Below are 15,606 nucleotides of genomic sequence, written 5' to 3' on the forward strand. Positions count from 1 at the left end.
TTTCCAATATTTAGAGAAATATTAACTTCTCACCCTAAGCATTCATGGTCAGTGTCACTTTTACTATAATTTGTAATTCCCATTTGCCGTTATAGTCAAGCTAATTCAGAGAAATAAACCAGAATTATAAGGGTAGGAGACACTGCAAATATGTTCTCTCACATGATATTTAAGACTAGGTATCTATCAAACCACATTAGAGGAGCTGATGATATAAGCTTTGGCAGTTTTCAAGAAACACTAGTCAAACCATAACTAAATCTCAATGCATCAGTTAACATCTGCTGAGCACTTCGTCTTGCAGTTAGCATTGTATTAGTGCTTAAACGCAAGTAGTTTGACTCAGTAAATTCTAAAAATACATATTTAATTCTCATAATATTATTCACAGAGTTCTTGGCAGAGATGAATTTTGAGGTTCATGTTGTCTCTCCTTCAGTCCCAAAAGCTCTGTTTTGAGTTCTCCAGGCTTTGGTGGAATTTCAGGTATTGTCTATAAAAAACAAAAATAAAAACAAACAAAATATATAGATACCAATGCTTTCTAAGACTGTAATTAAATGTAACCTGAAAAACATCAAAGAAAGTAAAAAGTAAAAAAGAACAAAAAGCCCCCAGCTACTCAATGATAAATCTTTATTATGAGAACCTGCAGTTGATCTATGTCACTTTCTAGCCCTCTATTTACATGACTCTATCATCTGGGCTACGTCTTAAGTACTAAAGGACTCACAGAGGGAAAGTTTGCATCAGTTATCGATTGACAGATCACGAATTTGAACAAGGCTTTCCACACTGGGAAATTCATTCCTGCACTACTTACTGACCTCTCTACCATGTGCCTGGCACAGAAAACAGATATTAGGAATTAATTCATTTATTCAAAAACAGTAAGTGTCCATTATGCACAAAGCATAAAGCAGTAGATAAAAAAATACAAAACTGCCTTCAAGAAAGGTGATTTTGGGGACTTCCCTGCTGGTCCAGTGGTTAAGACTCCACGCTCCCAATGTAGGGGGCCCGGGTTCGACCCCTGGTCAGGGAACTGGCTCCCGCATGCCGCAACTAAGCGTTCACATGCCGCAACTGATCCCGCGTGCCACAACTAAGACCCAGCGCAGCCAAATAAATAAATAAAGTTTTTTTTTTTTAAAAAAGGTGATTTTGCTTTATTTAACAGCTTTAGTGAGATATAATTCACACACCATACTATTCACCTATTTAAATATTCAATGGTTGGGCTTCCCTGGTGGCGCAGTGGTTGAGAATCTGCCTGCCAATGCAGGGGACACGGGTTCAAGCCCTGGTCTGGGAAGATCCCACATGCCGCACAGCAACTGGGCCCGTGAGCCACAACTACTGAGCCTGCGCGTCTGGAGCCTGTGCTCCGCAACAAGAGAGGCCGCGATAGTGAGAGGCCCACGCACCGCGATGAAGAGTGGCCCCCGCTTGCCGCAACTAGAGAAAGCCCTCGCAAGAAATGAAGACCCAACACAGCCATAAATAAATAAAAATAAATAAAATTTAAAATAAATAAATAAATAAATATTCAATGGCTTTTGGTATATTCACAAAGTTGCACATCCGTCGCTATAATAAATTTTAGAACATTTTCATCACCCCAAAATGCAACTCAAACCCATTAGCAGTGGCTCCCATTTCCACACACCACCACCACCACCAGCAAGCCACTGCCCCATCTCTACAGACTTGCCTCTTCTGGACATTTCATATAAGTGGTATCAGACAACATGTGGTCTTTTGTGACTAGTTTCTTTCACTTAGCATGTTTCCAAGGTTCATCGGTGTTGTCACATATATCAATACTTCATGCCCTTTTAGGAGCAAATAATATTCCACTACAAGGATATACTGGGGAATTCCCTGGAGGTCCAGGGGTTAAGACTCCACACTTACACTGCAGGGGGCACGGGTTTGACCCCTGGTCAGGGAACTAAGATCCCGCATGCCACGCGGTGCGGCCAAAAAATAAAAAAACATAAAAATAAAAGGATATAAATACCATCGATTTATCCACTCACCAGCTGATGGATATGTATTTGGATTGTTTCCACTTTTTGGCTAAAATGACAATTCAACTTTGATTAAAAAAAAGGTACCACTTCTTATTTACATCCAATTTTTAAGAGTAAAGTGATTTTGGCATCAAAAGTTAGCAACGTCAGCAGAGGTTCTAAATAGCAGTTTGTGTGTGTATGGGTGTGTCTGGAGACAACCAAAAATGAATGCTGTAAAATGAGTCCAGAGATTGTGTCTTTTGACCTGCTATGCCTCCAATAGTAAACAGATTATAAATTAAGAAAAACAGAACAAGTACAAGTAATGCAAGAGTAAAAGGAAATGCAAAAGGGAAGCTCGAGCAGAAAGCACTCTATTCCAGGACGGAGCATCCGCCCTGAGTCTTTGCCTCCTCTTCTATTTTGATGAGACGAGCTGGGCTGGACGACGAGGAAAAGGTGCCCTTAAAGCTTCTCCCTTAAGACAGCACTGAGCACAAGCCCTAGGCAGCCCTTCTGGTCTCCTCTGCTCTAGAATCCACCCAGACCTCTAGCTGCAGAGACTGAAAGACTCCTGCAAAGGCTGGTGGTAGTTACAATAGTGACTGTAATTACTGGAACAATACCAACAGACATAGGTAAAGAACATAAATTCCTTAAATGTTAGTAAAGCCAAAAGCCTCCTACACACAGCCAGCCCTGGCCTACAAGTCCCTACAGAGGTGCCCCACTGCCAATGTCACCACCCAATCAGGATGAGATGGCCTGAGACACTTCAGTATGCCCCTTCTAGAGATTCTGGTTTCACGCTGCCACATCCCAAGGTCCAGGTAGCTGCTGGCAACAACCCTTGCACATTCTGGCTTATGATATGGGTGAACGAAAGGGCAAATTTCCCAGGGTCAAATCACAGGCATTCCTCCCTTTGTAAAGCCTGTCTGATGTCTACTCCTGCACAAGCTAGAGACCAAACTGCATTTCTGTGGAAGGTTCTAACCCCTTTCTGTCCCCACTAAGTATCCTTGATGCCTCCGTAGAATTCAAGAGAAGCAGTCTAAAGTGGTAAGAAAGAGCTACTGCAGCATTGTTTGTACAAAAACTAGATACCAGCTAAACGTAAATAGGGAATTGAGTAAATAATATACAGAATATCTATAGTATGAAATACTATTCAGTGGCCAGAAAGAAAAAAGGCTATAAGCAAATCTATTCATACAGACATTAACCAAAACAAGCAAGCCGCAGAGAAACGTGTATATGAATTTCTATTTACATGGGGAAAAACACCCCATACACTCTATGTATGTGTGTGTGTGTGTGTGTGTATTCAACAACAGTAAAAACTCTGGAAGGATATACCAACCAACAAATGGTAGTTACCTTGGGGAGCAGATTGGATAAAGGGGGTTATCAGCGGGGGGATTTTCACTTTTTACTCTACATGCTTGAATTCAATTGGAAAACTCCAAGGGTGTTGTATTATTTCATTAACAGGTTCAAAAAAGAGAAACACTGAACAGAAAGCTTGGGCTTCAAATCGTCATTAAGCTATGCGACTTCGGGAAATCACCTTCACTCTGCTGAACCTCAGTTTCCTCTTCCGAAAACCAGAATAAACACCTCCAAAACTGTAGTGCTAATTCACTGAAATTAGAAACGAACGAACGGTTGGTTCTGTGTTACCTGTCCAGAGTCCAGGCAGAAACGACTGCTCCCTGCGCTGTGCTCCAAACACTCTATTCACGCCCACAGCATAACACGGAGCACACTCTTGTAATTATTTGCACTGTACTTCCTTGCCTCCACCTCCCCAAGACCATAACTCCTCAAAAGTACCTCTAATTCTCAGTTGTACTTCCGGGAATGCTTATTAAAATTAATTAAAATTCCTCCCTCCTTTGAATGCCTATATTCACTCCTTCCTCATTCAACAAATATTTATTAAGCATCTACTATCAATACATTCTACGGCCTTTTCTAGGTGACTGAGATACAAGAGCGAACCAGACAGGCACAGTCCCTTCCTGGAGATTACATTCTAGTGGAGGAAACAAAGAACAAGTAAAAAGACAAAGGAATAAAATAATTGCAAATCGTGACAAGTGCTCTATCAGAAACGAAGGACTGAGACAGAATGGCAGAGGAGGAATCCTTTGGGGGCTGTACAAAGAACCCTCATTGCTAGAGGAGATATTTGAGCACAGACTTGAAGTTTTCAAGAAGTAAACCAAGCCAATATCTGGGAGAAAAGCATTCCAAGAAGAGAAGCAGCATGACCTTGAGGTTGGGACAGGCTTGACGAGTTTGAGAAACAGCAAGGAAGTCGGTGTGGCTGCAACAGAGGGAACAAAGAAGAAACAGTAGAAGATAAGGCCAGTGGCAGACAGGTGCCAGACCGTGTAAAACTTCAAGACTGTGTTAAGAGCAGGCCATGTATTGCTCTAACGGCAATGAGATGCCACCACAAGGTTTTAGGTCCCGGGCAGACGTGCTCCTAATTTCAAGATCACTTTTGCTGCTGTGAAAATGAAGTGGTCCAGGAGCGAGGCGCGGAGACCCTCCTGCACTCACCAGGTCCGGCCGGTAGTACCGGTGCACCACCTCCGCGCCGGCGCACATGGCCAGGAGGCTGGCGGCGAACATTTTCAGGTAGGACGTCCAGGACACGCCCGCGGGCATGGTCGGCGGGCTTAAGGGGGAGGGAAAGCGGGCGATGTTAGAACGTTCCCAGGTCCCCACTAAGCCGTGGGGGTAAACGAGGCCCACTGCAGCGCAGGGGCGGAGTCAGAACCCTTGGGTCCTCAACCATGAAACGAGGGCGCCGAGCGCACGACCGCCCCCTGGAGGCGGAAGACCAGACGGCCGCGGGTTCTTAGTTGCGGGGGGCCGGGCCTTTGGAATTCAAAGGCAGCTCTGGCGGAGCGAGCGGCAGGTCGCACCCGAAGGTTTCCCGCGGGGCTCAGCAACCCCTGGGAGAAGAGGCACTACAGACCGCACTGCCCAGCCTAGGGGTGCGCCCCGGGGGAGACTGTACCTTGAGCTGCACTGGCACTCGGAAGCGGATCAGGGGACGGTGAAAGGGCGCTCCGGAGACGGAGCGGGCGGCCGCGGATCGGACCGAAAGTGCAGGGGATGAGGGCCGCGCCGGACCGGAAAGCCGTTTCACTGCCGGCGTGGGCACGTGACCCGGACGGAAGTGGGGCTTTCGGCCAGAGCAAGTGTCTTGTCTTTTTCTTCTTTTCAAACCAATACCTTTCCCGGCCCCAGGCTTTCGGCGCCCTCATCATTCTCTCTATAGTTGAATTTTCCTGGCAGATGTCGAGTCTTGACGTCGTCTCTGGCTGGATTCTTGAATCATTTGTGCTTTCGCACCCACAAAGGAGGTTGCTCACGTTTACCACCTTTTAGGAGCAGGTGGAGATTCGCACACTGAGCCACGTGTGCTTAGGTGAGGTCACTCTATAGTGAGTTAAGTTAAAAGCATTCTCTGTAGTTGTGCCCCGCACGTCCTTTGATACCTGAAACAGAGCCACACCCAGACAGCTATGACCTTGTGTTATGGTGCCACTGGAAAATGGAAGAATGAAATCGACATTATTTAATCCATGCCTTTTTAAGGTTGTGCTTTGCAGACAAAGACAAATTTATGGTTACCAAAGGGGAAAGGGGCGGGAGGGAGGGATAAATTGGGAGTTTGGGATTAAAAGATACACCCTACTATATAAAAAATAAACAACAAGGACCTATTGTATAGCACAGGGAACTATATTCAATATCTTGTAATAACCTATAATGGAAAAGATTCTAAAAAAGAATATATTCTTATATATATTTATATGTATGTATATATCTGAATCACTTTGCTGTACACCTGAAACTAACACAACATTGTAAATCAACTATACTTCAACTTAAAAAAAAAGATTGTGCTTTGATTATGGATTACTTTTTGTTAAGCAAAAGGTTAATGCAAGACAAATTCTGAAAAATCAATCTTGTGTACATAACATGTATCATGATACATTCACATTTTTAAAACCACTTTATGGCAGTATGTTTGACGTTCAGTAAACTGCACGTATTTAAAGCATACAATTGGATGAGGTTTGACATATTTGTACACCTGTGAAACCATTACTACAATCAAGATTATGAAAACATCCACCACCTCTAGAAGTTTCTTTGCTCCTCTTTCTAATTTCTCCCACACAGCCTCATTTCCTAGGCAACCTGATCTTGTTTTCTGTCACTATAGGTTAGTTTGCATTTCCAGAATGTTAAAGAAATGGACTCATACAGTATGTACTATTTTTGGTCTGGCTTATTTCATGCAGCACAATTATTTTGAGATTCATCCACATTGTTGCATGTATCAATAGTTCACTCCTTTCTGTTGCTGAGTATAGTTATACCACAACTGGCTTATCCATTCGCCTTTGGTTGACATTTTGGTTGTTTCCAGTTTTGGGCTAATACGAATAAAACTGCTATGAACAGTGAAGAGTGCCAGAAAGACATGTATACAGGTCTATGAATATATGCTTCCATTTCTATTGGGTACATTCCTAGGAGTAGAATGGCTGCAGCTATGGTAGGTATATATCTAACTTTTAAAGAAATTGCCAAACTGTTTTCCAAAGTACTTGTACAATTGTAGGTTCCCACCAACAGTATATGGGACTTCTAGTTTCTCCACATCCTCTCCAACACTTTGATCAGTCTTTTTAATTTTAGCAATTCTAATACGTGGGTAATGGTATCTCATGAATAATCATGTTGAGAATCATGTGCTTATATTTTCTTTGAGGGAAGTATCAGTTCAAGCCCTCTGCACATTTTTTAATTGGGTTTTTTTTTATTATGAGTTTTGAATCTTCTTTATATATTATGGATACAAGTCCATTATCGGATAGATTTGATCTACAAATATTTTCTCCCAGTCTATACCTTGTCTTTTCGTTTTCTTAATCTTTTGAAGAGCAGAAGTTTTTAATTTTTATGAAGTCCCATTTTCACTTTTCTCTTTAATGGGTCATGCTTAGGTGTTATATCTAAGAAATCTAACCCAGGGTCACAGATTTTCTCTTGTATTTTCTCCCAGAAGTTTTAGAGATTTAGGTTTTACAGTGAAGTCTGTGATCCATTTTTTTAATTAATTTTTATTGTAGTATAGCTGCTTTAAAATGTTGTTAGTTTCTGGTGTACAGCAAAGTGAGTCAGCTATATGTATACATATATCCCCTCTTTTTAGGATTGCCTTCACATTTAGGTCACCACAGAGCACTGAGTAGAGTTCCCTGTGCTATACAGCAGGTTCTCATTAGTTATCTGTTTTATACATAGTAGTGTATATATGTCAATCCCAGTCTCCCAATTCATCCCAGACCCTCTTCCTCCCCTGGTATCCATACGTCCATTCTCTACGTCTGTATTTCTATTTCTGCTTTGCAAATAAGTTCATCTGTATAATTTTCTAGATTCCACATATAAGTGATGTTATACAATATTTGTTTTTCTCTTGCTGACTTACTTCACTCTGTATGACAGTCTCTAGGTCCATCCATGTCTCTGCAAATTGCACAGTTTCATTCCTTTTTATGGCTGGGTAATATTCCATTGTATATATGTACCACATTTTCTTTACCCATTCTTCTGTTGGTGGACATTTAGGTTACTTCCGTGTCCTGGCGATTGTAAATAGTGCTGCAATGAAAACTGGAGTGCATGTATGTATTTTTTTTTTGAATTTTTGAATTTTATTTTTTTATACAGCAGGTTCTTATTAGTCATGAATTTTATACACATCAGTGTATACATGTTAAACCCAACCGCCCAATTCATCACAACACCATCCCCACCTCCCCGCCACTTTCCCCCTGTGGTGTCCATACGTTTGTCCTCTACATCTGTGTCTCAATTTCTGCCCTGCAAACCGGTTCATCTGTAACATTTTTTTAGGTTCCACATATATGCATTAATATATGATATTTGTTTTTCTCTTTCTAACTTACTTCACTCTGTATGACAGTCTCTAGATCCATCCACGTCTCAACAAATGACTCAGTTTCGTTCCTTTTTATGGCTGAGTAATATTCCATTGTATATATGTACCACAACTTCTTTATCCATTCGTCTGTCGATGGGCATTTAGGTTGCTTCCATGACCTGGCTGTTATAAATAGTGCTGCAATGAACACTGGGGTGCCTGTGTCTTTTTGAATTATGGTTTTCTCTGGGTATATGCCCAGTAGTGGGATTGCTAGATCATATGGTAATTCTATTTTTAGTTTTTTAAGGAACCTCCATACTGTTCTCCATAGTGGCTGTATCAACTTACATTCCCACCAACAGTGCAAGAGGGTTCCCTTTTCTCCACACCCTCTCCAGCATTTGTTGTTTGTAGATTTTCTGATGATGCCCATTCTTACTGGTGTGAGGTGATACCTCACTGTAGTTTTGATTTGCATTTCTCTAATAATTAGTGATGTTGAGCAGCTTTTTGTGTGCTTCTTGGCCATTTGTATGTCTTCTTTGGAGAAATGTCTATTTAGGTCTTCTGCCCATTTTTGGATTGGGTTGTTTGTTTTTTTAATATTGAGCTGCATGAGCTGTTTATATATTTTGGAGATTAATCATTTGTCCGTTGATTCTTTTGCAAATATTTCTTCCCACTCTGAGGGTTGTCTTTTCGTCTTGTTTGTAGTTTTCTTTGCTTTGCAAAAGCTTTAAAGTTTCATTAGGTCCCATTTGTTTATTTTTGTTTTTATTTCCATTACTCTAGGAGGTGGACCAAAAAAGATCTTGCTGTGATTTATGTCACAGAGTGTTCTTCCTGTGTTCTCCTCTAAGAGTTTTATAGTGTCCAGTCTTACATTTAGGTCTCTAATCCATTTTGAGTTTATTTTTGTGTATGGTGTTAGGGAGTGTTCTAATTTCATTCTTTTACATGTAGCTGTCCAGTTTTCCGAGCACCACTTATTGAAGATACTGTCTTTTCTCCATTGTATATCCTTGCCTCCTTTGCCATAGATTAGTTGACCATAGGTGCATGGGTTTATCTCTGGGCTTTCTATCCTGTTCCATTGATCTATGTTTCTGTTTTTGTGCCAGTACCATATTGTCTTGATTACTGTAGTTTTATAGTATAGTCTGAAGTCAGGGAGTCTGACTCCTCCAGCTCCGTTTTTTTCCCTCAAGACTGCTTTGGCTATTCGGGGTCTTTTGTGTCTCTACAAATTTTAAGATTTTTTGCTCTAGTTCTGTAAAAAATGCTATTGGTAATTTCATAGGGATTGCATTGAATCTGTAGATTGCTTTGGGTACTATAGTCATTTTCACAATATTGATTCTTCCAATCCAAGAACATGGTATATCTCTCCATCTGTTGGTATCATCTTTAATTTGTTTCATCAGTGTCTTATAGTTTTCTGCATACAGGTCTTTTGTCTCCCTCGGTAGGTTTATTCCTAGGTATTTTATTCTTTTTGTTGAGTGGTAAATGGGAGTGTTTCCTTAATTTCTCTTTCAGATTTTTCATCATTACTCTATAGGAATGCAAGAGATTTCTGTGCATTAATTTTGTATCCTGCAACTTTACCAAATTCATTGATTAGCTCTAGTAGTTTTCTGGTGGCATCTTTAGGATTCTCTATGTATAGTATCATGTCATCTGCAAACAGTGACAGTTTTACTTCTTTTCCAATTTGTATTCCTTTTATTTCTTTTTTTCTCTGATTGCCGTGGCTAGGACTTCCAAAACTATGTTGAATAATAGTGGCAAGAGAGCACAACCTTCTCTTGTTCCTGATCTTAAAAGAAATGCTTTCAGTTTTTCACCATTGAGAATGATGTTTGCTGTGGGTTTGTTGTATATGGCCTTTATTATGATAAGGTAGGTTCCCTCTGTGCCCACTTTCTGGAGAGTTTTTATCATAAATGGGTGTTGAATTTTGTCAAAAGCTTTTTCTGCATCTATTGAGATGAGCATATAGTTTTTATTCTTCAACTTGTTAATATGGTATATCACATTGATTGATTTGTGTATATTGAAGAATCCTTGCATCCCTGGGATAAATCCCACTTGATCGTGGTGTATGATCCTTTTAATGTGTTGTTCAATTCTGTTTGCTAGTATTTTGTTGAGGATTTTTGCATCTATATTCATCAGTGGTATTGGTCTGTAATTTTCTTTTTTTGTAGTATCTGTCTGGTTTTGGTATCAGGGTGATAGTGGCCTCATAGAATGAGTTTGGGAGTGTTCCTTCGTCTGCAATTTTTTGGAGGAGTTTGAGAAGGATGGGTGTTAGCTCTTCTCTAAATGTTTCATAGAATTCACCTGTGAAGCCATCTGGTCCTGGACTTTTGTTTGTTGGGAGATTTTTAATCACAGTTTCAATTTCATTACTTGAGATTGGTCTGTTCATATTTTCTATTTCTTCCTGGTTCAGTCTTGGAAGGTTATACCTTTCTAAGAATTTGTCCATTTCTTCCAGGTTGTCCATTTTATTGGTATAGAGTTGCTTGTAGTAGTCTCTTAGGATGCTTTGTATTTCTGTGGTGTCTGTTGTAACTTCTCCTTTTTCATTTCTAATTTTATTGATTTCAGTCCTCTCCCTGTTTTTCTTGATGAGTCTGGCTAATGGTTTATCAATTTTGTTTATCTTCTCAAAGAACCAGCTTTTAGTTGTATTGATCTTTGCTATTGTTTTCTTTGTTTCTATTTCATTTATTTCTGCTCTGATCTTTATGATTTCTTTCCTTCTGCTAACTTTGGGTTTTGTTTGTTCTTCTTCTCTAGTTCCTTTAGGTGTAAGGTTAGATTGTTTATTTGAGATTTTTCTTCTTTCTTGAGGTAGGCTTATATAGCTATAAACTTCCCTCTTAGAACTGCTTTTGCTGCATCCCATAGGTTTTGGATCGTCGTGTTTTCATTGTCATTTGTCTCTAGGTATTTTTTGATTTCCTCTTTGATTTTTTCAGTGATCTCTTGGTTATTTAGTAACGTAGTGTTTAGCCTCCATGTGTTTGTGTTTTTTATGTTTTTTTCCCTGTAATTCATTTCTAATCTCATAGGATTGTGGTCAGAAAAGATGCTTGATATGATTTCAATTTTCTTAAATTTACTGAGGCTTGATTTGTGACCCAAGATGTGATCTATCCTGGAGAATGTTCCGTGCGCACTTGAGAAGAAAGTGTAATCTGCTGTTTTTGGATAGAATGTCCTATAAATATCAGTTAAATCTATCTGGTCTATTGTGTCATTTAAAGCTTCTGTTTCCTTATTTATTTTCATTTTGGATGATCTGTCCATTGGTGTAAGTGAGGTGTTAAAAGTCCCTCACTATTATTACATTACTGTCAATTTCCTCTTTTATAGCTGTTAGCAGTTGCCTTATGTATTGGGGTGCTCCTATGTTGGGTGCATATATATTTATAATTATTATATCTTCTTCTTGGATGGATCCCTTGATCATTATGTAGTGTCCTTCCTTGTCTCTTGTAACATTCTTTATTTTAAAGTCTATTTTATCTGATATGAGTATTGCTACTCCAGCTTTCTTTTGATTTCCATTTGCATAGAATATCTTTTTCCATCCCCTCACTGTCAGTCTGTATGTGTCCCTAGGTCTGAAGTGGGTTTCTTGTAGACAGCATATATATGGGTCTTGTTTTTGTATCCATTCAGCAAGCCTGTGTCTTTTGGTTGGAGCATTTAATACAGTCACGTTTAAGGTAATTATCGGTATGTATGTTCCTATGACCATTTTCTTAATTGTTTTGGGTTTGTTTTTGTAGGTCCTTTTCTTCTCTTGTGTTTCCCACTTAGAGAAGTTCCTTTAGCATTTGTTGTAGAGCTGGTTTGGTGGTGCTGAATTCTCTTAGCTTTTGCTTGTCTGCAAAGCTTTTGATTTCTCCATCAAATCTAAATGAGATCCTTGCCGGGTAGAGTAATCTTGGTTGTAGGTTCTTCCCTTTCATCACTTTAAGTATATCATGCCACTCCCTTCTGGCTTGTAGAGTTTCTGCTGAGAAATCAGCTGTTAACCTTATGGGAGTTCCCTTGTATGTTATTTGTCGTTTTTCCCTTGCTTCTTTCAATAATTTTTCTTTGTCTTTAATTTTTGCCAGTTTGATTACTATGTGTCTTGGCATGTTTCTCCTTGGCTTTATCCTGTATGGGACTCTCTGCGCTTCCTGGAGTTGGGTGGCTATTTCCTTTCCCATGTTAGGGAAGTTTTTGACTATACTCTCTTCAAATATTTTCTCTGGTCCTTTCTCTCTCTCTTCTCCTTCTGGGACCCCTATAATGCGAATGTTGTTGCGTTGAACGTTGTCCCAGAGGTCTCTTATGCTGTCTTCATTTCTTTTCATTATTTTTTCTTTATTTTGTTCCACAGCAGTGAATTCCACCATTCTATCTTCCAGGTCACTTATCCGTTCTTCTGCCTCAGTTATTCTGCTATTGATTCCTTCTAGTGTAGTTTTCATTTCAGTTATTGTATTGTTCATCTCTGTTTGTTTGTTCTTTAATTCTTCTAGGTCTTTGTTAAACATTTCTTGCATCTTCTCGATCTGTGCCTCCATTCTTTTTCCAAGGTTCTGGATCATCTTCACTATCATTATTCTGAATTCTTTTTCTGGAAGGTTGCCTATCTCCAGTTCATTTAGTTGCTTTTCTGGGGTTTTATCTTGTTCCTTCATGGGGTACATAGCCCTCTGCCTTTTCATCTTGTCTATCTTTCTGTGAATGTGGTTTTTGTTCCACAGGCTGCAGGATTGTAGTTATTCTTGCTTCTGCTGTCTGCCCTCTGGTGGATGAGGCTATCTAAGAGGCTTATGCAAGTTTCCTGATGGGAGGGACTGGTGGTGGGTAGAGCTGGCTGTTGCTCTGGTGGGAGGAGCTCAGTAAAACTTTAATCCACTTGACTGCTGATGGGTGGGTCTGGGTTCCCTCCCTGTTGGTTGTTTGGCCTGAGCCGACCCAACACTGGAGCCTACCTGGGCTCTTTGGTTGGGCTAATGGCGGACTCTGGGAGGGCTCACGCCAAGGAGTACTTCCCAGAACTTCTGCTGCCAGTGTCCTTGTCCCCACGGTGAGCCACAGCCAGCCCCTGCCTCTGCAGGAGACCCTCCAACAGCAGCAGGTAGGTCTGGTTCAGTCTCCCCCGGGGTCACTGCTCCTTCCCCTGGGTCCCGATGCACACACTACTTTGTGTGTGCCCTCCAAGAGTTGAGTCTCTGTTTCCCCCAGTTCTGTCGAAGTCCTGCAATCAAATCCCAGTAGCCTTCAAAGTCTGATTCTCTAGGAATTCCTCCTCCCGTTGCCGGACCCCCAGGTTGAGAAGCCTGACATGGGGGTCAGAATCTTCACTCCAGTGGGTGGACTTCTGTGGTATAAGTGTTCTCCAGTCTGTGCGTCACCCACCCAGCAGTTATGGGATTTGATTTTACTGTGATTGTGCCCCTCCTACCATCTCATTGTGGCTTCTCCTTTGTCTTTGGATGTGGGGTATCATTTTGGTGAGTTCTAGTGTCTTCCTGTCGATGATTGTCCAGCAGCTAGTTGTCATTCTGGTGTTCTCACAAGAGGGAGTGAGAGCACGTCCTTCTACTCTGCCATCTTAGTTCCAATCTGGAGTGCACGTATATTTTTGAATTATGGTTTTCTCCAGGTAAGTCTGTGATCCATTTTGAGCTAAACTTTTTGTATGGTGTGAGGTGTGCACCCCAGTCTTGTTTCGTTTGCATATGCCTATCCAATTATTCTAGCACCATTTGTTGAAAAGACTGTGCTTTCTCCACTGAAAGCATACCTTTGTGGAAAATCTGCTGACCAGTTGTCTATGTATGTATGTGTCTATTTCTGGACTCTATTATTTTCCTTTGATATATTGTTGTCTATCATGATACCACACTGTCTTGATTACTGTAGAGTTATATTAAAAATCAGGTACTGTTAGTCCTCCTTTTTGTTCTTTGTTCTTTCTTTCTCTTTTTTTTTTTTGTTATATTCACTAGTTTGTTTTATTTTTTTAGATTCCACATATAAGTGATATCATACTGTTCTTACTTTTTAAAGAGTTGTTTCGTCTATTCTAGATCTTTGCATTTCCATATGACTTTTAGAATCGTCTTGTCAATTCCTACAAAAAAGCCTACTAGGATTTTGATTGCCATAATATTCAATCTGTGATCATCTTGACAATATTTAGTCTTCTGACCTATGAACACAATGTATCTCTCCACTTATTTAGGTCTTACTTAATTTCTCTCAGCAGTATTTTTGTAATTTTCAGGAAACATCCTTTATCAGATTTATCCCTAAGTATTTCGTATTTTTTGATGCTATTGTAAATGGTGTTTTTTCTGATGGCTTGTTGATAATATATAGAATACAGTTGATTGTCCTATATTGATCTTTTCTCCTGCAACTTCGTTAAACTCACTTATTCTAGTACCTTTTTTGTAGGTTTCATAGGCTTCTTTACATTAAACCATAAAATGAACTCTTAATAAATACAGTAAGTTTTTAATAGATGTCATTTATCAAGTTGAGGAAGTTCCCTTCTGTTCTAGCTTGCTTAAAGTTTTTTTTTTTTTTATCAGAAATGGATGTTGAATTTTGTCAAATCCTTATCTATATCTATTAAGGTGGTCATAAGGGCTTTTGAAAAATTTGTTAATGTGATAAATTATATAGAATATTTTTTTTCAAACATTAAGTCAACCTTATATTAGAGTCGCTCCTCCATATCTGTGGGTTCCACAAGCAGGAATTCAACCAACCTCTGATTGAAAATATTAACAAAATCCAGAGAGTTCCAGAAAGCAAAACTTGAATTTGCTGCACTATGGCAGCTATTTATATAGTATTTACATTGTATTTACAACTATTTACATAGCATTTACATTATATTAGGTAATTTTAAGTAATCTAGAGATGATTTAAAGTATATAGGAGAATGTACATAGGTTATATGCAAATACTATGACATTTTATATAAGGGACTTGAGCACCCATGGATTTTTGGTACCCACAGGGGGGTCCTGGAACCAATTATCCGTGGATACCAAGGGATGACTGTACTTGGATAATTCACTTAGTGTGATGTATTATCCTTGTTGTATATTGTTGGATTTGATTTGCTAAATTTTGTTCAAAACTTTTGCATCTATGTTCATGATAGATATTGGTTTGTAGTCTCTTTTCCTGTGGCATCTTTGTCCACTTTTGGTGACAGGGTAATGTTGGTCTCATGAAATAAGTTAGAAAATATTCCCTCCTTTTCAAATTCTGGAAGAGTTTGGCAGAATTGGTATTATTTCTTCCTTAAATGTCTGCTGGGGGGGGCTTCCCTGGTGGCGCAGTGGTTGAGAATCTGCCTGCCAATGCAGGGGACATGGGTTCGAGCCCTGGTCTGGGAAGATCCCACATGCCGCTGGAGCAACTGGGCCCGTGAGCCACAACTACTGAGCCTGCACGTCTGGAGCCTGTGCTCCACAACAAGAGAGGCCGTGATAGTGAGAGGCCCGCGCACCGCGATGAAGAGGGGCCCCTGCTTGCCACAACTAGAGAAAGCCCTCGCAC

The 15,606-nt window shown here is 40.1% G+C and overlaps 1 protein-coding gene across 3 annotated transcripts; it reads right to left on the reverse strand.

Annotated features, from left to right (window-relative positions):
- Positions 1–346: 346 nt before the first annotated feature.
- C10H12orf73 (chromosome 10 C12orf73 homolog) lies at positions 347–5,166 on the reverse strand. 3 transcript variants are annotated; one of them, XM_036864637.1, is made up of 3 exons: positions 5,053–5,166; positions 4,590–4,707; positions 347–493 (listed from the first exon to the last, which is right to left on the reverse strand). In XM_036864637.1, the coding sequence occupies exons 2-3, from the start codon at positions 4,695–4,697 to the stop codon at positions 386–388; spliced, it is 216 nt and encodes a 71-aa protein (XP_036720532.1). In that variant the 5' UTR covers positions 4,698–4,707; positions 5,053–5,166; the 3' UTR covers positions 347–385. The 3 variants fall into 3 exon arrangements, 2 of the variants coding, with proteins under 2 accessions (XP_036720532.1, XP_036720533.1); XR_005021402.1 differs by lacking the exon at positions 5,053–5,166 and adding an exon at positions 2,043–2,082 and having other exon boundaries at positions 406–493; positions 4,590–4,678; XM_036864638.1 differs by lacking the exon at positions 5,053–5,166 and having other exon boundaries at positions 4,590–5,035.
- Positions 5,167–15,606: the final 10,440 nt, after the last annotated feature.

Source organism: Balaenoptera musculus, chromosome 10, assembly GCF_009873245.2.
Source record: "Balaenoptera musculus isolate JJ_BM4_2016_0621 chromosome 10, mBalMus1.pri.v3, whole genome shotgun sequence".
NCBI lineage: Eukaryota > Metazoa > Chordata > Mammalia > Artiodactyla > Balaenopteridae > Balaenoptera > Balaenoptera musculus.

Excerpts from the sequence above, each read along its gene's own strand:
- C10H12orf73 (XM_036864637.1), bottom strand. The coding sequence starts at position 4,697 with ATGCCCGCGGGCGTGTCCTGGACGTCCTACCTGAAAATGTTCGCCGCC. Across the intron at positions 494-4,589 it reads GGTACTACCGGCCGGACCTG|ACAATACCTGAAATTCCACC; the intron begins GTGAGTGCAGGA and ends TGTTTTTTATAG.